This window comes from Phascolarctos cinereus, unplaced genomic scaffold (genome assembly GCF_003287225.1).
Source record: "Phascolarctos cinereus isolate Bilbo 61053 unplaced genomic scaffold, phaCin_HiC Scaffold_5;HRSCAF=322, whole genome shotgun sequence".
In the NCBI taxonomy this organism is placed as follows: Eukaryota; Metazoa; Chordata; class Mammalia; order Diprotodontia; family Phascolarctidae; genus Phascolarctos; species Phascolarctos cinereus.
Window position 1 is genome coordinate 55,208,247 of NW_027555958.1, and position 20,914 is coordinate 55,229,160.

The following is a 20,914-nucleotide window of genomic DNA, read 5'->3' on the forward strand; positions in this document are numbered from 1 at the left end:
TTTCCCTGCCTTTTTTTCTCTTAGTTCCGCCCCTCTTTTGAAAGGGAGAGCCTGGCCCAGCAGGAAGCTGTGGGGAGGTGGACAGTGGAGGCCCAGAGGTCATGGCTTAGAACAAATTTTATTGTTTCCAGAGTCCTCTTCCTTCTCCCCCCCAAAAAAATCCCAGAAGATGTGTCATCTCTAGCTGAGAGGAGGAGGGGGAATGGCTTGGTTTGTAAATTTCTCCCTTCTATCCTCACTTATCCTCCCTCCTTTCCTGCCCAGTGGGATTCTTCTGTTCAGTGTTTGGAACAGTACAGGCATGAAGGTTGGCTGATGGCTGGGGCTGGGGTTAGGGCTGAGGTGAGGGCTGAGAGGGAAGGGTCTCCTTAAAGCTCGTTTCTCCAGGGTGGTTCCACTTGCTCCTGAAGGCCACTTGCCAGGGGCGCATGGTCACGAGGGTGAATTTCTAGAAAAAGGAGGAGGGAATACCAGATGGGCAGAGAAGGGTTTGTTATAGACCCTTGGGTTGGGATGTGACCTCTTAGTGTTGGGGCTACCTTACCTGAGGTAGAGGGGCCAAGGCTCAGGGTGCTCAGCTGTTGCTCCAGGGTCTGCTCTACTTCCAGGCTAGGGAAGGGGCACCCAGTGTAGCCGCCATTTTTTTTACAGAAATCCAGAAACCTGGGGAAGGTGGGAGGGGAAAGGACAGTGACATTGTATGTTCGTTGTAGGGTACGGTTATCCCCATTTGACACATGGTGAAAATTAAGTTTCAGAGGTTAAGTGACTTGCTTAGCCTGCCTTATTTTAATGTGTGTGTTTGTGTGTGTGTATGCATGTAGTTGAAGATACAACATAACTCTAGGACCTTGCTACTGTCCTCTCCTTAGAGATTACGACACTGTCCACCCTCCTCCCTAGAATCCAGGGCAGAGGGAAATGTCTGTCCCCATCCCCCCACTAGCCCTAGGTAATTCTGAGAGGTTTTAAGGTGGGAGGAAGGGGCTAAAGGATTTATGGGAAAGGATTCATGTTCCTCACGTTCTCCATTCAGGATCCTGGCGCAGCAACAGAGGGTTCCCCACAATAATAAGTAAGGCCTTGGCCCGTGTCACTGCCACATTGAATCTCTGCAACAAGGAGGGGAGAACAAGGTTGGGGGTGGAGGAGGTAGAGCCAGAGCTATCTCCCCAGGCCTTAAAACTCATCCCATTCCCCCATCTGCTCTCCGCCCAACCTTGGGATTTCGGAGAAAGCCCAGGTTGAAGTCAGAATCCATCTGGACAAAACTCTGGCTGCTACGAACGGTGGACACAAGAAGAACGCTGCGCTCTTGGCCTTGGAACTCTTCCACAGAACCCACCTACAAGCAAGGGAAGTGGGATTTTGAGGACTGGTTAGGGAGGAAGGGCAGGAGAGATGAGAAATCAGGGCAGTACACTGGGAAGCCCCCAGAGTGGGTTGAAGTGAGAGCAGGGCAGAAAAGGGAATGGAGGTGAAGTCCCAGGCCTTGATGAAGAGAATGAATTTAAAAGGCCATCACCTTCAAATCCTTAATATTGTCAAGCCCCTTAAGCTCCTTATCCAGCCTGGTGATACAGTGGTAGATTTTTTCCACCTGAAACAAGAGAAAAGTGGGTTTTTAACCTGACCTCTCCATGTCTTATGCAGCAAGGAAGGGCTTGGGATTAGATGATTTTGTAAGATCTCTTCCAGCTTTTCCTTTCAGTGGGCTGCTAGGAAAGGAAGTCATTCACTTCCTTAGAAGGACCTTAGATCAGCCACCACAGAGCCATTCCCTCCTATGGGTGAATGTGACATCATGAAGACGGGCCTACGGTGCTCATTTCACCCTCTTGGGGTTTGAGGTCTAACCTGTTTCCTGTACGGGGAGATAACTCCCACTTGCTGGGGGCTCAGCCGGCCTTGGCCTTTCTTAGGTGATAGGGTCAGAAGTTTCTTCAGGTAGGAAACAATTGTGGCTGCCTCCTCTGAGTTGAAGAAGGATGGGCTGTTTCCTTCACGGTCATCTTTGCCCATCACACCATGAAAGATGATTGGGAAGCCCTGGGATGATAAGTGTATGGAATAACAGTCAACCCAAAGTGGTCCTGCCTTCCCTCCCCATCACTGGGGCCACCTACAGAGGTGTTGCACATAGGAATGTCTCTGCCTTAAAAATAGGAGATTCCATCTTTACCCGCCTCTTCTCCCTACCTCCCCCCCATCAAGCTCTTTGACCAAGATAGGGTAGCCTTCCATCTCTCTTCATGGCAAAGGAGAAGAGAAGGGATCTAAGATACTATCCCCCTCCTTCACCCTAAGACCTTACATAGTCTTCCTGAGCATCTGCTTCCCGTCAAGTTGCCCCTTTCTGGTGAAAAATGGGACAAAGAGGTTAGCCTGGGCTAGCCAAGGAAGGGGAAGGGATGTTTGAGGGGGTATGGAGGGAAATGCCTTTCCTCCATTTGATAAGTGCCTTAATTTTAAGAGAGCTAGTCTAGAGTCAGGAAGAAGTCTTTTTTTTTTTTTGCCACATATCAGATAAATGACCTTGGGTGAGTCAAACCAGTAACTCTCTAAGACTCAATTGCAAACTAGGTACAGATCTGAAACAAGTTTACTCAATGGGAGATTCCAACACCCTCCCTCCCCACAAAAACTCAAAAACAAACAAAAAACAGGTTAAAAAATCTCCATCACACCAACCTAAAGAAACAGTAGATGCACTCCAAACAGATGAAGAAAACCTGAGTGACCTTGCTCTGTCCCTCTTAGAAACCTCTACCCCAACCCCCACCAACCTGGTGAGGCAGCTCCTCCCAGTAACAATAGCGCTCTCTGTCCATTCGGTCTGCATATGGCTGTAGTTCACCATCATAGTACTGCTTGTTAGGGATGAACAGGATGTCAGGGTGAGACCTGGGGAGAGAAAGGGGGAGGGAGATGATAGGAGAGGACCAGGACAAGACCAGACTACTAAGGAGTTGTCTCAATGCTGACCATATTACTCCAACCACCCTTTTCAACGCCATCACTCCCCACTTCAACTCACTATGCTTTGGCCAAACTGGACTACACCCTCCTGCCTCCATGCATTCATGCATTCCTTCGCTTAGACCATTCCCTGTACCTAGAACACGCTCCTTCCTCACCTTCACTCTTGAAGGCTCAGCTCATGTGTCATTCATTGCCTCCATGATGTCCCCCATGCCTTCTCCTGAAAGTAAGCTCTCTATTGGCCATCAGGTGCTAACTTGTGTTCATACCTAGCTGTGTACATACCCTATTCCCCCATTAAACTAAGCTCCTCAAGTGTAGGAACTGTTTTTCAATTTTTTTATCCCATGAAAGGTACCCCACAAATGTCATGTTGCATGGTTAAATCTTCTAATATATTCCTCTGCCCCTATCCTCTCTACTCCCCTGAAATTGATATATGTGAACATTGACCTCCACTGGCTAGGGGGGCGTTCAGGAGCAGTCACATGACACCAATTTCCATGTCTGGAAACACCTCTCCAGGAGGAGGTGTTTTAAGTGGGGGAAAAAAAAAACAAACCACTAGGTTAGACAGAAGTCAGAAGACCAACATTCTTGTCCTCACTCTGATACTTCCTAGCTGTATGGGCAAATCATTTAACTTTACTGTGTTTGTTTTTCCATCTGTTGAGATAATGATGGGTGTTCTCACAATCTCACCAAGTTGTTGTGAGTACCTAATGAGATACTGGTTGTGAAAGTGCTTTTGTGATTTACAAAGTGCTAAAATGATATAAAGTAGTTATCATTATTTTTATGGAAGGACAGTTAAGAGAGCCAATAGGAAGAGAGTGTGGTGGAAAGGAGGTGGGTTTTGGTGAGGAGGAGAAGGGATGTCATGGATCTTGGAAGGGATACCTGTAGTTGCGCAATAACTTGGTGACGAGCTGGGGGTTATACCCCTTGGGGCCCTTCTGGTATAGAGGGTTGTACTTCAGAAGCCGCTCCAGCAGAGAAATACCTGTGTGGGGGTCAGTTAGGGATACTGTTGAGCTATGTTGGAATAGGAAACAGGTCACTCCTAAATTGTTGGGGTGAAGGGAGAGAGCATGGGGTGCTTTGTTTTCTTGTGGTCCAGTTCCTGAGAAATCCTAAGATCCCTTTGCCAGAGGAAGGTGACATGCCTTTAGATAATGTCATCAGAACATCAGTTGAAGGAACTTAGCCTGCAGAAAAGAGGCCTGGAAGCAGCTAGGTGGCACAGTGGATAGAGCACTGGCCCTGGAGTCAGGAGGACCTGAGTTCAAATTTGACTTCAGACACGTAACACTAGCTGTGTGACCCTGGGCAAATCACTTAACTCCAACTGCCTCACCAACAAATAATAATAATACTTCAGGGGCAGCTAGGTGGCGCAGTGAATAAAGCTTCAGCTTTAGAGTCAAGAGGACCTGAGTCTCAGACACTTGACATTTACTAGCTGTGTGACCTTGGGCAAGTCACTTAATCCTGATTGCCTCACCAAAAAAAAAAAAAGGCCTGGAGGGACCATGATAACTCTCTCCATGTATCTGAGTAATTGTCATGTATAGAAGGGAGGTAGAGTGGGTCCATCCCCCCTGACCTCCCCCCCCATCCAAGTAAATGACCACTTGTGAGAAATCTGGAGTCACACAGCAGAAGTGGAAGATAGCAGAGGAACAGCCTGAGGGCCATATTGGTATTTACAAAATCATTAGAGGGCATGCCCACATTGAGATCTTGGATTCATCATAACATTGAAATATTGTCCCAGCCACCCCTACTCACCCAGACCATGTTTCTGGGCAAGGGAGGAACGTAGCACAGGCCCCAACTGCTTGGGATCTCCGGCCAGGACCAGTTGTCCACCTGGATTATCTGAATCCCCAATGGCCAGCAATCCTGGAGAGGACAGAGGAATCAGAAGGGTGAAACCACAGGGATGGGTACGCAAAGGGGAGAGCTCCCCAGCTGATCCTCCAGGACTCTGCATCCCATCTCCATAGCCCCTCACTTCACCCCAGTCTTCTCACCTGCTACAGCCGCAAGGCACTCAGGTTCCATAGCATGGCCGGCCTCATCAATGAAGACGTGTGTAAAATGACCAGAAGGGAACTCAGCTGAGACCAGCCTGGAGGTATCAGGTGGGTCAGGCTTCAGCCAAAGACAACCCTATCCCAATCAACCACCCAGCATCTCTTCTCACTCTACACACACACACATACACACACACACACACACACACACACACACACACACACACACACACACACACACACACACACACACACCTGGCAGCAGTGATGAGGGTGGTGATGAGGACACGGTATTCCTGCAGCTTCTTCTTGGCAGGGTAAACGTAAATCCCTTTTTGTGGGTCCCAATTACAGCAGGACTGGGGATACAGAGGACCAGGTAGGACAAGCTTAGGGTCAACCTGTCTTCCCCACTGCCACCTCACCCTGTCTCCCAATTCTCATTTTCTAGCTGTTTGACTCTGGTAACCTACTACTACTTGTGTGATGTAGACAAGAAGAAATCCAATCTCTCTGGGCCTCAGTTTCCTCAACCATAAAATAAAGGAGTTGGACCAGATGGTCAGCCTATGTTCTTCGTTCTTAATTTCATAAAACTTCTGTTCATCTCACTCACTTCCTCTCAGGGTTCTCAGATCCCTTCTCAACCACCAATGCCACCCCCACCCCCATCACCTTGATTTCCTCAGGCACGAAGTGGATGTCCCTACTGGGTGCCAGGAGGCGGTAGATGGAACTGGGCAAATGAGGCCGGAGGTTCTTGCATAGAAGGTCAGCTGCTGAGTTGGACGGGGCACAGGCCAAGACGTGGGCATCTGGGAGGTGCTTCACCACCTGAGAGTGCAGTATTCTTCAAAAACTCCCCATCCCCAGACCCCCAATGGGAAAGAGAGAGACAGCACAGATCCAGTTTTTTTTTCCCCCAGGCCTGAGTTCCCCCAAGGACAAAGGTTTGTCTTATGACCTATGGGAGAATTAAAATTTGGTGAGCTTTTTTTTTTTTGGAAGGAGAGAGGGATCTGTTTTGAAGGGATGGGAAGAACCGTGAAGGAGCTCCTGGAGACCCTTACTAATGGCCTGAGGTCCTGAGAATGTGCCCAGGACAGGGTGCCCACAAGCCTGATGATACCCTCCCCATTACAACCTTGGTCTCAAGCTAGTTCAAGGGCACACATTCAGGAGCCTGGAGGGGGCGCCAAAGTCTTGAGAAACAGGTGGTGTTGGGTGGAAAGAGTTCAACAGAGGAGAGATTGTTTCTGCTGGACCCAGACCTGCTTAATAGCCTCCGCCAAGGTGACAGTCTTTCCAGTCCCTGGAGGCCCAAAGATGATGTAGGGCGTGGGACGGGAAGTGCCCAGAACTATGTGCCTCACTGCTTGCTGCTGTTCAGGGTTAGACTCTAGACTCCGGTCATATAGCCTTGGGGAAAGACAAGTCGAGGAGCACATGTGCATAGGGCTGACACTAGGTGACTTCTTCCATCCCCAGGGCCCCTGGAGCCAAACAGCTCTGAAGTTAGAAAACTCGTGGGGGGCTCCCTCCAATCCTGGACCTGATGCACCCTCTCCCCATTTTCCCATCTGCTTCTCCCTGTTTCTAGCCCTTCTCCCAGCTTCACCTCCCATTAGTCAACAGTCCCAGTATCCCTCCTTCTGTTCCCCCACAACCAGTTTGCTCACGAAAGCTGCAATGTTGGAGGCAGGAGATGGATCCCACAGGGGGAGGAAGGAAACAGCAGTGGCTTCAGCTTCTGGGGCCTTGCCAACTCCAGGGCCCGGTGTTTGACTCGTAGGGATTGCCGGTTGAAGGTGAAGGTCACCTTGAAGGTCATCCCATTCACAAACCGGTTCAGGAGTCTGGGGAAAGGTGAAAGGGGCAGGGAAACACACAAGATTTAGATGGCCAATACATCCCCTTCCTCTGCTTTTCCCAGGACTTTTTTTTTTAATGTATACATATATTGCCACAACTCCATGGAGAAAAGCTCAGACTTAATCTGGCCTCTCCCAAATTTAGGGCTGTTAGACTCCCCCTTCTTCAGCTCTGACCTCAAGCTAAGAAAAAGATCTTTGGTATAGTCTCAGCCTCCTCCTCACCCCAAATTTCCTTCATGCATGAAGAAGTCCATCCACTTCCCTAATCTCACTTCCCCCAGACCCAGGATGAAAAGAAGCCCTGCTTTGGTTCCCACCATTTAACACACCAGGCTTCCCCCCTCCTTCCACCTTTACCCTGGAGAGAAGCTCAGCTTGACACGATCCAGTTCGACCTGATGCACAAAGCCCTTATAGGCGGTCACATTTTGGCCCTGGTCTGAGTTCAGGATAGCAAATAAGTGGTCCCCTCGAAGCACAGAAGGACGGTTCTCAGCTATTCCAGGAACCTGGCGAACAAAAGTATGGCAATGAGCACCCACTTGGAACAACACACACCAGATTACCATTTTAAAAAAAGGAAATGGTTTTGGGAGGGTAAGCTCTGCCATCTCTATCCCAGAGCCTTAGGGATGTACCACTCTCTAATGACCCCTTCCCTGAAGCTCCTTCTCTTCCAATTGCTATCTCCATCCAATCACTCTTTTTTTTTTTTTGGTGAGGCAATTGGGGTTAAGTGACTTGCCCAGGGTCACAGAGCTAATGAGTGTTCAATCATTCTTTAAGGTGTAGTGTGTTCAGTCATTTTTCAGTCATATTTGAGTCTTTGTGACCCCATTTGGGTTTTCTTGGCAAAGATACTGGGAGAGGTATGTGATTTCCTTCTCTAGCTCATTTGACAGATGAGGAAATTGAGTCAAACAGGGTTAAGTGAGTTGCTCAGGGTCACACAACTAGGAAGTGTCTGAGGTCAGATTTGAACTCAGGAAGATGAGTCTTCCTGACTCCAGGCACGGCACTCTATGCACCATGGCACCACCTAGCTGCCCACACACTCTAAGGTGAAGGTTGGGGGGAAGGTAGAAACCAAGGCTTATCAAGGTAAGACAGTTTTAGCAACACTGCTCAGGATCCCCCTTATTCCTTGGCCCTCCAGGAAGCCTTCATTTTTAAGGGCCATCCTGATCCTGTCTAGGGCAGCTAAGTGACACAGTGGAGAGAGTGTAGGGCCTAGAGTTGAAGACTCATCTTCTTGAGTTGAAATCCAATCTCAGACACTTCCTAGCTGTGTGACCCTGAGCAAACCATTTAGCCCCAATTGCCTTAGTTCCTCATCTGTAAAATGAGCTGGAGAAGGAAATAGCAAACCTCTCCAATATCTCTGGCAAGAAAACCCCAAATGGGATCACAGAGAGTCGTATACAACTGAAAAGTGACTTAACAACAATTATGTCTAACACCATCTTTCACTCTTTTTCTGTGCTCCAGAGTTTTAAAATCCTCCTTAAATTCAGTGCCTCCAGGAAATTCTCCCTGATTCTACCCACTCTCAATCCCTACAACACTCCTTTATTCTGTGCATCATTAGTCATGGATTCACAATTATTTGCACTATATGATTCCACACTTGTTTCTGGGTTAGTCTGCATGATGTTTGGTTTTCAGTGTGTTTAAGTGCATATGAATGCACCTTCTCTTGTACTGGCTGAATGATTGTCCCCAGGACAGAGAGCCCAGCCACCCTTCTCTGCTTCCCCACTTTCTCTTGGTCCTCTCCCAAAATGCTGACCTCTAAGATGAGGAGCGGTGGGTTTCGTTCCTTTGGGTCCAAGATCATGGGGACAGACTCCAGGTCATAGTTACGGATGTCTTGCTCCATCTGCAACTCTTCCAGGTATAGAAGCAGCCGAAACTTCTCTTCATAATTTCTCCAGCTTAGTGAGGTCTTCAGTTGGCTTCTAGGATAGAAAGCAGGTTGGATCAACCTTCTTCCCCCAATATCTTCTACCTTCTCCCAGTTGGAGCCTTTGGTACAAGCAGCAGAGGAGAGAAGTAGGGTCACAGGATCACTGAAACAGGAAGAGACATCTCATTCAAACCTGTTATATTATAGATGAGGAAACTGAAGCCCGGAGAGTCTGAAGAGCTTGATTAAGGCCACACATGTGGTAAGGAAGTGGTAGAAAAGCAGCAATTGCTATCTCTATCCAATCACACTTGAAAGTATAGTGTGTTCAGTCATATCAGACTCTTGGTGATCTCATTTGGGTTTTCTTGGCAAAGATACTGGGACAGGTATATGATTTCCTTTTCCAGCTCATTTGACAGATGAGGAAACTGAGTCAAATTGGGAGGGAGGGGGAGGTAACACTAATAACAAGAGCCTATGTTTATACGAAGCTTTAAGGTTTGTCCTGTACCCTGTGTCATTTGATCATCTCAGCAACCAGGTGAGATAGTCAGCATAAGGGAAACCGAGGCTCCCAGAATGCTAGTAGCTGGCAGAGTTGGGTGTCCAGCCCAGGTGTTCTGACTGCAAGGTTTGTGCTCCCTTTCCATAAAGGGAGCCTTGGCCATGTAGCAGTTCCTTCTCCCTCCTGCCCAGCTTTATCCTTTTCCCTCTTACATACTTGGGTGGAGCCCATCCATCAGTCTGGCTGCTCCCTCCATCGCTGTCACTCACAAGTATCCATGTCTTTCTTCTTATACCACGCCATTCTTTTTCATGTCTTTCCGTGAATTCCTCCAGGGGAGCTCTACCCTACACATTTATCCTGGACCTCTTAATGCTATTCCTCAGTTGCCTTCTTAAAGAATCAAGCCCATTCCACTGAGAGGAAAAAAATGGAGGTGAAAGGGGTGGGAAGGCTTCAAGGGAGAGGGTGCCTGAAAGAGCAAAAGAGGGATGAGACTGAAGCAGAGCAGAGCTAAAGAAATAAAAGTAGGTGGAGGGTGGGGTGGTGAGGCTGGGGGAGGGGAGTAGGAGAATTAGGTACTCACTGGATCTTAGCCACATCACTATGATGGCTGAAACTGGTTGATCTCAGGAGCTGTGGAAGCAGTTGCCTTAGGTTGTTAGGACAAGGGTACTTTGGAAGCTTCAAAGTCATCTCCAGGTCATACCCCTGACCCCTGCAGGGATGGGGAAAAAGATAATCATCATAAGACAACCACTGTGGATACAAACAGTGTTTGAACTCTTTCATCCATCCTTCCTCCTTTCATCCTCCTTCCAAAATGGTAAGTTAGCATTCACATAGCAATTAAGGTCTGCAAAGCATTTCCCTTAATTTGATTCCCCCCCTCCCCAACATCTCTGAGTTAGGTGTAATTATTATCTTTTATAGATGAGGAACCTGAGATTGAGAGAGGTCACATAGCTAGTAAGCCTCAAACTTGGGTCTTCCATTATGCAGGTCCAAAACTGTTCACTGCACCGCCTAACTGCCTATGGTAATCATGGCCTGCACCAGCTCAGTAACACAGTTAGTAGCTGGTCATTACGTCCACTTTAAAAATGAGAAAATTTAAGACACAGAGTTAAACATCCTGCAATCAGTCATGAAAAAGTTAGAACAGAGAAATCCACACCTGACTTCCAGCCCACTGTGGGCATTCCCTGTCCTGGGAGGCAGGGAGTTGGTTGGGAAATCTTTGTCCCTGGAGAGGATTGTTGTTACCTGTCCGGTCTCTCCCCATCTTCCACGCAGCTGCTTGAAGCAGGGTGTGGTGTAAGTCGTCTGCGTCGGTAAGGAGCTGTGCGCTTCAGCTGCTCAGCCAGGGGGCTTTGGGCCTCAACAGCTAGGACTCGGGCAATGTGGAAAATTCCTGGCTCCTCTATCCTTGATCCCAAAGGTCCCTGAAGCTCCCACAGCACCTTTGCAGGGAAGTAGCCTACATCACTGGTCTGACAATGGACATGGAGCTCATGAAAGTCACCTGAGGGGGGAAAATTTTGAATGTGTGAGGGGGCACCTTGAAGGGATCCTTTCCCCCTTCATCATATAGGATCCAGCCTCAGTGACATCCCATTCCCACCTTAACCAGAGACTCTGTCTTTGAAAGCCACTCTCCCCAACACACAGATAGCCCCTTTCCTGCAAGATCACCTTGTCCCCATCCAAGACCCTCTCTTGAGAATCTTTCTCCAGAAGAGAGACCTCTTCCCACTCAAAAGTCCTTCTGTCACATCCCCCTCACCAGGATCCAGTGTGATTGGCACATCTCCTTGGTTCTCTGACTTGAAAGTTATCTGGGAGACACGGCAAAATTGCATGATACGGAGTAAGATGACGGGGTAACTTCCACCATTCTGAAGCCTCAGGGTCAATACTGCCTTCTGGTTCAACTCCAGGTGGACAACAAACTCCCCATCCGGGCTCCTGCAGCCTCCTTCAACCTCCACATCCATACCATGTTTCCCACAGATGTATTCAGCCCTGGAGGAGGAAGAGTCTGATGATTATCTGGGAGTTGGGAAGGGGAGAGGTAAGGGTGGCAAGGGGAGAGCTTCGATGACTGCCATTCAAAGACCTTGTGCCTACTGAGGGGCCTTGGATCTGATCTGTCATGCACCTGGTCTTGCTAATAAATCAATATGCTCAGATTTCACTTCCTCAGTCTCTTATCAGTTTTATTCTAGACCGTTTTGGTGAGCCAGCCAGAAGGTTGAGAGAGGAACTCTAGCCCAAGACTGCCTCTCAGAACTCCCTAGAGCGCACCAAAGGATTTCTCCAAGGAGGATTGCCTCAGAGGTTGGACTGCCCCTCTGACCATGCTCTCAATCTTCAAAGCTAAGGTAAGGCTCTACCTTAGTGAGGGAGTCCCTTAAAGGAATAAAGCCAACATAAGGCACTTAAGGCAATAATAGGATACAGTCCGTGAGTAGCATGCCAAAGGGAATTCCAAAGAGAACCTTACTGGGAAAAGTTCAAATATCTTGGGACCAGGGGAAGTTCCCAGTTCAACTGAGAATGATTTAAAAAAAAAAAGCACACTATTAAATTGTGTGAAACTTGGTCTACAACTGCAAAGGATTCATATGGACATCCCCTTAGGGAAGTTCTTATTGGCCTGGGAGCAGGGGAAACTTCCTATTCAGAAGAGGATGACTAAAAACAGAGCTCTTAAATTGTGTAAAAATTGGTCTAAAATATATTTTTTAAAAATTCAGATGGTTCCCTGATCTGGCCCAAAGAAGGGACTTTCAATTACTGCAAATTAAAAGATTTGATATAGCTTTTAGAAAATTGTGCACACTGACTTTTGTTGACAGGGCTTTTTTCTTATCTCCCACCAATTTTTTAATTATGGTTTCAGTGGGAGGTGAAGGAGAAGAACTTTACCGGCAAGTACATCTATCTGTCTATCTTACTGTATTATCTATGCTTTGTGCACATCAAACCAACTTCTTCCTGTGTCCTGATCAGGCAAAGGAAAAAGAGTGAAAAAAAAAAAGAGTGAAAAAAAATTTTTTGAGGAACTTTCAGTCTTCAGGAAGATACTCTCACTCATTCTCTCTGTCTCTGTTTCTCCCTCACTTTCTCTGTCTCTCTCCCCCTCTCTCTGCATTTCTAACTCTGGCTAAGTTGGGGAGGCAGACAAGAGACAAAGATAAGAAGTAAAGGAATCTTTATTCCCTTATTTATGGAATTTATGGCATTGTAATATAATTAGACAATAAATTTGTGACTGAAATGTTAGTTAAAAAAACTCTGTGAAAGTTACATAAAAACAGTGCTTAGACCTCCCTCTTATCACTCTTTCCGTGGAGAGTGGCGGATTTGATGCAGGAAGGAAGGTGATTTCACTCATTAGGGAAAGCTGTTTACAGTTTAAATTTCTCTGTATTTAAGAACTGCCCATTATTAACTCTTTTTTGACCATGAAACAGAGAAGGTTTAAGAAAGTAGAGAAAGGAGGAAAATAGGTAGAAAGCTGAGGAAAGGTAGAGTGCCTTTGTATTGATCATGTGAGTAATGTGAAGGAAAAAAATTTAGAGTTTGGAAAGGGATTAGAGAAGGTTGGATTCCTTTGAGATAAGAAATATTTTAGAAGCTTTTAGAAAAATGCTTCTTTGATAAATACTGAATGTCTTCTTCAGTACTTCTTTCCCCCAATCAATTTAGAAAACAAAAGAAAACTCGTAGGACTTAATGAATGCAAACTAACTGACAGGTGAAGAAAATATTGGGGTTTTTTTGTTTGTTTGGTTTGTTTTGTTTTTTTGGTCTAGTGTAAATAGTTATGCTAAGGCCTTTGTAGAAATTGCATCCTTTTTTTTTTAAATATGTACAGGGGCAGAGCCAAGATGGCAAAGTAAAATATGTAGCCCTTTCTGCCTACCAAGTATTTTGTTCTCTTTAACCTTCCCAGGGTTACTACAGAAAAGCCTAAGCATAAGGTGAGATGTGTCCAATGTCCACCCTCTTAAAGTGTCTGCTGGGGTTAAGAAAACAAAAGGAATTGATTTGACTCTTTGGGTGATTTAAAAGGAAAGAAAAAGTCTTGGGGAGAATAATAATTATAGCACCTACCTCCCAGGCTTGTTATGAGGATTTTATGCTTGTAAAGTTTTTATCATAGTGCCAGGCATATGGAAAAGACTATATAAATCCTAGTAAATGTAAATACTGTTTCTAATTTTTTTTGTGAGAAACTATTGTTTCAGAAATGCTATTAGAAAAGTAACTTCTTTTGTTTTGATGCTGTTAGATTATGATTTGAGCTGTTAAAATGTGATCAAAATGTTTAAAAACTGTTAAATGTCAGTCTCTCACCTCTTTATTCATAATTTTTTATTTTTAAATTTAAATAAATGTTTCAAATTTATTTTTATTTAGTTATATAATTATGTAAATTATATAATTTATTATATTTTGATCAATCAATAATTAATTGTCATTAATAACAAATCAGTTCTATTATACTTTAACAAATAATTATGAATTATATTATATAATTATATAAATGTATATAGTTTATAATTATAAATAAATTTAAAGCAAGTGATATTTCATAGGGTGTATTTGCTTTAAAGTGGATAATTTCTCGCTGGGAGACAAAATTAATAAAACCCTTAGGTTAGCCTTGTCTGTGACAGACTTCCTACGGGGACTCAAGACATAAAATCTGATCAGCCCTGCTAACCACATGTTGTGAGAGTCCAAAGTACTGAAGTTTTAGGAACTAGGACCCCTCTCAGCCAAAGTGGGGAAATTTACAAGTTTGCTTGTAGTGACAAGCGGGTTTCATCTAGGATTATTTGACCATTGCTTATGAGAATTATGAAATTGTATCTGTTAATAAACAGATTTAACTTCAATACATAACTATTTACTATATGTGTGAAACTCCAAAATGTAATATTTCTCAATTTTTAAATGCAGGATAAATGAAATGTCCTTATTGGCTCATTGTCAACTGTTATTAATTCATAAGAAAAGTAATAACCTAGTTCTAAGCTGTGATTAGCGAAATTTTGCTACTTAAGTTAAAATCTTGTGGGATTGTGTTTTGATGTTCTAAGTTTTGATTTCAGGTAGAGTTGTCTGAAGTGTCATTAAGCCAATGGTCCTCCATTCAAAGGAAATGCCACACACTGCTCAGTAACTGCTACAGACGGATGTCTGTGTGTGAGAAAGTTGAGGCGCCAACCTTACTATATGGACTGAGATGACTCATTTCCCCCGTTTTGTTATTTTCCTTTCTGAACAGGAAATTTTCCCACCTGGTTAATTCTGAGCCTGGCTTTTGCAATCCTGTGAATAATGTGGAACTTTAACATATGACTAGCTGTTAAATACGACTTATGCCTTAAATCAAACAAAACAAGAGGAGATTTCCCCTCTTATGACTTCAGATGAGTCTGTGCCCTTGAGGGGGTAGCCTTGATATCATCATAACCATGTTCCTCTTTTTCTTTTCATAGCAAATTTCTATAATCAGAGAAGGTGAACAGTGGAAGTTTAGTATACAAGTGGGACAGATCTTACTGTTGTCAACTAAGTAAATGAGTTCTTGGGCTTGCCATTCACTTGCTAATAGTTACATATTGATGTTAAAATTAGGTCCTGGAAGTATCATTCTTTCAGGTAATATCCTCAAAAGGGGGAATTTAAAAATTAGATATATGTATATATGTGTGTGTATGTGTGTGTGTGTGTGTGAGTGTTATGTGTATGTAAATGTGTGTGTGAGAGAGAGAGAGATTGGCTTCCAAATGTATCTAATGGGATATACAGGCCTTGAGTATGTTATAGTAACAAGTTCTCAAAACTGGATTAAGGATGTTACATATTGCATTAATAATTATACAGAAAGTGAAATTTTCTTCTTCTGAAGTCTCTGATAATTTAAAGAGATAGAAGGGGCTCAATTTCCAAATCAAGCCTTCATGGATTCAGCACCAAATTATACTGAGTAGAGTTCTTCCTTCCACATCTTGGGGGTTAGGGGCTCAGCACTCCCGAAATCTGGAAAATCCATAAAAAGTTTTGGACCTCCCTTTGTACCAGAGAAGAAGTCTGAATTTTTTCTTTTTCTTTTATGGAGTGTTTATAGTACCTTATTGTAAAACCTGAGTTTAGTATTTGGTCATAGGCTCTGTGTCATCTTCTGGCCTTCATCCACAGCTTTTGCAAAACTCCCTAAAAATTCCCATTTAATTTCTTATGCTGACCCACGATATATTGAAACAGGGATGGGGAAAGTCTCGATGTGGAAGGGATAACTGTGTTGTTACTGGCAGATTTTAACAGAATTACCTAAGAACCTTCACAACATCTCTCTTATTCACTCAGTGCCTTGTCAACTCTGACACTGCCTTGGAACCAGAGAAGCAGATCTACTAGGAAGAGCTTCCTTCAGAGCTGCCCTGAGAATGAGACCTGTTCCAGAAACGGAAGATGTTTCCAGAAACCAGACAACTACATAAGACATCTGGGACTCAAGATGAAATGTACTGATTAAATAGACATTGGGAGTGGGTTTTCAGGTTACCAGGAGATATGACGTTATTGTCATTACAATGCTTTAGCATGGTGTTTTTGTTTGCTGAGTTTTCTTGGGTTAGGTTGGTAATTCAGGTCAGGTTGAGTGTATAAAGAAAAGAATTTAAAACTCTTACTAGTAAATTATGTGCTGAAACCCACTTAAAGTGGCCTAATATACTTTCCCTTGCTTTATTTTAACTGTGAAGCAGACCAAAGTGGGAATTACATGAAATGCTGTTTGGCTGCCCTCCCATAGAAGCAAAAACCATGTAAAGCCCAGATGCTCATGCAAAATCACATGGTTTGCAACAGGTTGTATTAGAAACCCAATTGTTCAAGTAAGATGCAGATCCCCTATGGTGGGACCCTCTTCTTGGTTTTACAACTATAATCAAATGGGTACTCACTCCCCTAGACCTGATAGATAGATAGATAGATAGATAGATAGATAGATAGATATAGATATAGATAGATAGATATAGATAGATATAGATATAGATAGATAGATATAGCTATAGATATATACACACATACACATATATATTTTTGCTTTGTATTAGACTTTGTATTACACATTATACTAAACCTTGTTCAAAATCAATTCCTAATAATTTGATGATGGCCAAAAATATTGATCCTGAATGTACAATGAACTTTATGCAATTGGTGTTGGATAAGTGATCCATGGGGAATAGATTTCCCCAAGGATCAAGGGGGGAAATTGAAAGAACCAAACCAGCTCCATCTTGTGAATAACATCCATTTTGTGACTTAAAATTCTGTATTGCTACAAATGTTTTGTTCATATAATTTCTGGGAAAGTGGACAATATGACCACAAACTGTCCATATGCCTACTGAGGGGCCTTGGATCCAATTTGTTATGCAACTACTAGCCTTGCTAATAAATCAGTATGCTCAGATTTCACTTCCTCATCTCTTATCAATTTCATTTGTGACATCTGTTAGCTATAGGGGAGGTTTCACACCCTCCATGAGCTTGCTTAAGAACACTAGTCCTAGGATTCCTATCAAATTCCCTGCCTGGTTGTTCCTGATCTCTTTAAGGTAACAGAAGCCACACCCCTCGGGGCTCACCTCTCTGTCACTTCAGGTGGGAAAACTGGCAGGAAGTCAAAGCTCTGATTTGTCCCAACACTTTTCTTCTACTACTAGAAAACCCTCTAATTCAAAGCCAAACCACTCTCCTCTCCTCTCATTCACCTTCATATCATTTAAAGAAGGGCAGGGGGAGGGAAGGAAGAGAGAAGATTAAAGGAGGAAATCTTAACCCCAACAGTACTTTATTCCTTCCAGTATGGAAGCTGTCAAAGACAAGAAGCCAAGAAGAAGAGGGCAGAGCAGATCCTAACTACTGAGCATGCCCACCCAGCAGTCCTTAGTCCTTATCTCCCTGTCCTCACCACCCTTCATCTCTACGTCCATCCCTGTTACAACTCCTACGTACCAATCTTGGTAGATCTCTGCCACTTGGGACTTTGTCTTCTTGAATCCTGGCGGTTTGATCTCCCTAAAAACCCTGTCTTCCTGCTTCACTTTCTTCTTCTTCTGTGGGTAAGGGGGAAAAAAATCAGTTAACAGAAAGAAGCACTACCCCATCTCCTCCTTAAACTATTCTTTCTCTCCCTTTTCCTAGGGATATAATGAGGTGGGATATTAAGGGGTGAACTGAAGTCAGAGAATTTCATTGTCTCACCTTGTGATTCACCTTGCAAAATTTGACCTTCTCCTTGGTGACTTTAGCTTGCCTATAGAAGCGCATCCCGTAGAGCATGGAGGAGAAGGTAGGCACAGGATCCTCAAAGTCCCCATGCTGCCCACAGCTGCTAGAAGACCTGAGACTAGGAAATGAGAGTAGGGAAGATTAGGGTCCAGGGTAGGAAGAGTCATCTAGGGGTTCCATATGTTGCCAAGTCCTGTTCATTCTATCTTCACAATACTTATACACTCTCTTTTCTCTGTTACCATCTGTTACCATTCTGACACAGGCCCTCATCACTTCACTCACACCTGATTTTTCACAATAGCTTTCTGGTTGGTTTTCGTGCCTCAAGTCTCTCCCTATTCCAGTCCATTCTGCAACAAAGTGATCTTCCTAAAATGTAAAATTGATTATGTCATCCCGGCCCACCCCCCCCATTCAATAACCTCCAGTGATTCCCTATAATCTCCAGGATCAAATATTAAATCCTGTTTGTCATTCAAAGACCTTCATGACCTGGCCCCTTCCCACATTTACAATCTTCTTACTCCCTTCCATGCACTTTACTATTCAGGGACACTGGCCTCCTTGCTGTTCTTTGAACAGGACACCAGATTTCCTGATTTTGTGCATTTTCACTAGCTGCCCTCCATGCCTGGAATTCTTTGCCTCTTGGCTTCCTTCAAGCCTCAGCTAAAATTTTACTTTCTTTGAGAAGCCTTTCCTGGTCTTCCTTAATGCCAGGGCTTTCCTTCTGAGATGATGGCCAATTATCTTGTATGTCCATCCATCTCTTGTTTGTATATGGTTATTTGTATGATGTCTCCCCCATTATATCTTAAGATCCTCAAGAGCAGTAACTATTTTTGCCTTTCTTTGTAACCCTAGCACTTAGAACCATGCCTGGTGAATAGGAGGTGCTTAATTAATGTTAGGATTGGGGCAGCTAGGTAGAGCTCCAGCCTTGGAGTCAAGAGGACCTGAGTTCAAATCCGACCTCAGACACATGACACTTACTAGTTGTGTGAACCTGGGCAAGTCACTTAACCCCCATTGCCTCACCAAAAATAAATAAATAAATAAATAAATGTTAGATAAATAAATAAATACGGTTAGGATGTCTCGGAGGGAAGGAGCAAATTACTCATTACAACCGCCTCTTCTCCAAACTAGGTGTGAAACCGGAAGAGGTGTTAATGTGCTGCAAAGGAGATGATACCTAGCTGGTCCAAAAGAGTTCTAAGTACCCTAATTAAAACCATTACTACAGACTAGGGTCAGAGGATTCATATATTAGAATGTAAATATAGGGGTCTAAAGTATTTAAGACATTTTAAGGAGAAACAAGGTGATCGTCTTTACTATGCAAATATATGTTGTAAATTTCTATCCCTAGGGCAATGTGAGCTATTAAAGGAAAAAAAATAGAGTAGGACAGAAGAAGGACAAAGGTAAAAAGATTAGAGGGGGTTCTTTGGAGAGTGGGGAGGGGGAGGATCTGTATTAGGAAAATAAACAGCAGAGAAAGCCACAAACCGAAACTGGTAGGGGTGGTAAATTAACGTTGGAGAAGGGAATGTGAGTGGAGTTTCAAGGACCCATTGGGATTCATAGAGACCCAGCCCAGGGGCCAGCTGAGGAAGCCCAAAGGGGTAGAGGAAGGGCCCAAACAAGAAAGGACCCTGGATCCCAGTGGGAACCAAGGGGGTACTGAAAGCACCAACTTGGCCAAGTCTGGGTCTAGGGGTTCAGGCACACAAGAACATGACATAACCCAAAATACCAGGCCAAGTCTAGATGTCCAGAAGGAAGTGACAATAGGAATACCTTGAAGGTACTCTGACCTTTTGGATTAATATTCTGACCCTTTGCCTAGAGAGTCATTAGAGGACCTGTTTAACCTTTGGCAAGTCATTTTCCTTCTCTTGGCCTCAGTTTCCTCATCTGTAAAATGAGGGGGTTGGACTAAATTTCTGAGCTCTAAATCCTATAAGACGTTGGCACTGTACTCGTGATTTACTTCACCTGAACATAATAAATTAAAGCTATCGCGCTGACCCGCCCCCCTTCCCCCATCTTAAAAAACGGGTTTTAGAAACGGTAGTAAAGTCATTGGCACAGTTAAATCCATTGGGTGTGCAGGTCTGCGTAAATGAACAACCGCACCAGAAGAGTGAGTCCCCAATTCAGTAACTGGGAAATTTTTGCATTTTTGGTGTTGAGGTTCCCAAGGAAAAGAACCTATCCAGCCTGCCCAATTCCCGCCCCCTCCTTTTGTGTGTGTGTTTTAATAAAATTCAAGTCAACAACATTTATTAAGCTCTTAATCTGTGCTATGCGGGAAGTGGGCAAAAGAGTCTCTTAGCGACACAGCTTTATTTCTCAGGGCCGGGATGATAGAGACCCTTGGGGCTCGATCGTTTTTAATCTTTCCCTCTCCCAAATAAACACAGTGGTCTGCCGGCCCCCCAAGACTCGGGCGATACGCGGGTGTCTAGGCGCGGGACTAGTGCCTTTCCCTCTCTGGGTGCTGGGGGTTGCGGGGTAGAGAGAGGAAGGCTCTCTGGGGTTTAAAGTCTTGCCCTGGTCGGAATGGGGGGATGCGGGGCAGCGGGTCTCCAAAGCGGTAGGGTTGGGAGAAGGCAGTGGGGAACGACAATAGGAGGTTTGCGCCCTTCGAGGGGCATAGGGCCCTGCAGTTGCGGGCTTGGGCAGTATAGGCTATGTCGAGGAAAGGCACTTCTAGGGGAGGATGCTGCGGCTGCTGGAACGCGGGTGCGGGTGGGGTCGTCTGGGCTGGTTTCGGCTGGAGTGGGGAGAGATTAAGGGAGGTGAGCTAAGCCCCAGGGGTACCTGCTTTTGAAGTCTTCGTTGTAAAGATCTCGCAGCCGCTCGCGGTTGGTTTCCTGGCCCTGGCCCCGGGCGTCCAGAAAACTCTTGAATCTCTGGCCGGTCTCTCGGAGCTTGGCGCGGGTAAACTTTTTGGTCATCGCGGTGGCGGGGACTGAGCTGGCTGTCCGGAAGGGGCCCGGGCTGAAGCGCGGAATGAAATGAAACTGAAAGTCCCCAGCGCTAGAGGAAGTACCAGGTCTCGAGATATGAGCTGAACTGGGGCTGCGGGGTCCCTCAATTCAGCCCAACAGCTCTTTCATCCGACTTCTGACCCGGCAGGCACACTAGTCCATCCCCAGCTACGCTCCCCAGCTCTGGCTTGTCCGATCTCGGCGTCCTCTCCCCTCCCCCTCTCCCATTAACTCTTTGCTAAGGAGCCTGACCCCTCCCTCAGGGCCCTCCTCTTACCCTG

General features: G+C 44.9%; 1 protein-coding gene across 1 annotated transcript; it reads right to left on the reverse strand.

Annotated features, from left to right (window-relative positions):
• Positions 1-99: 99 nt before the first annotated feature.
• On the reverse strand, positions 100-20,843 carry MOV10 (Mov10 RNA helicase). Its single transcript, XM_021001882.2, has 22 exons — positions 20,464-20,843; positions 17,605-17,749; positions 17,356-17,456; positions 11,096-11,334; positions 10,576-10,834; positions 9,896-10,027; positions 8,685-8,853; positions 7,253-7,404; positions 6,701-6,877; positions 6,293-6,440; positions 5,697-5,855; positions 5,277-5,380; positions 5,019-5,116; positions 4,774-4,887; positions 3,883-3,985; positions 2,787-2,904; positions 1,858-2,049; positions 1,526-1,600; positions 1,220-1,345; positions 1,024-1,112; positions 545-663; positions 100-448 (listed from the first exon to the last, which is right to left on the reverse strand). The coding sequence occupies exons 1-22, from the start codon at positions 20,598-20,600 to the stop codon at positions 369-371; spliced, it is 3,036 nt and encodes a 1,011-aa protein (XP_020857541.1). The 5' UTR covers positions 20,601-20,843; the 3' UTR covers positions 100-368.
• Positions 20,844-20,914: the final 71 nt, after the last annotated feature.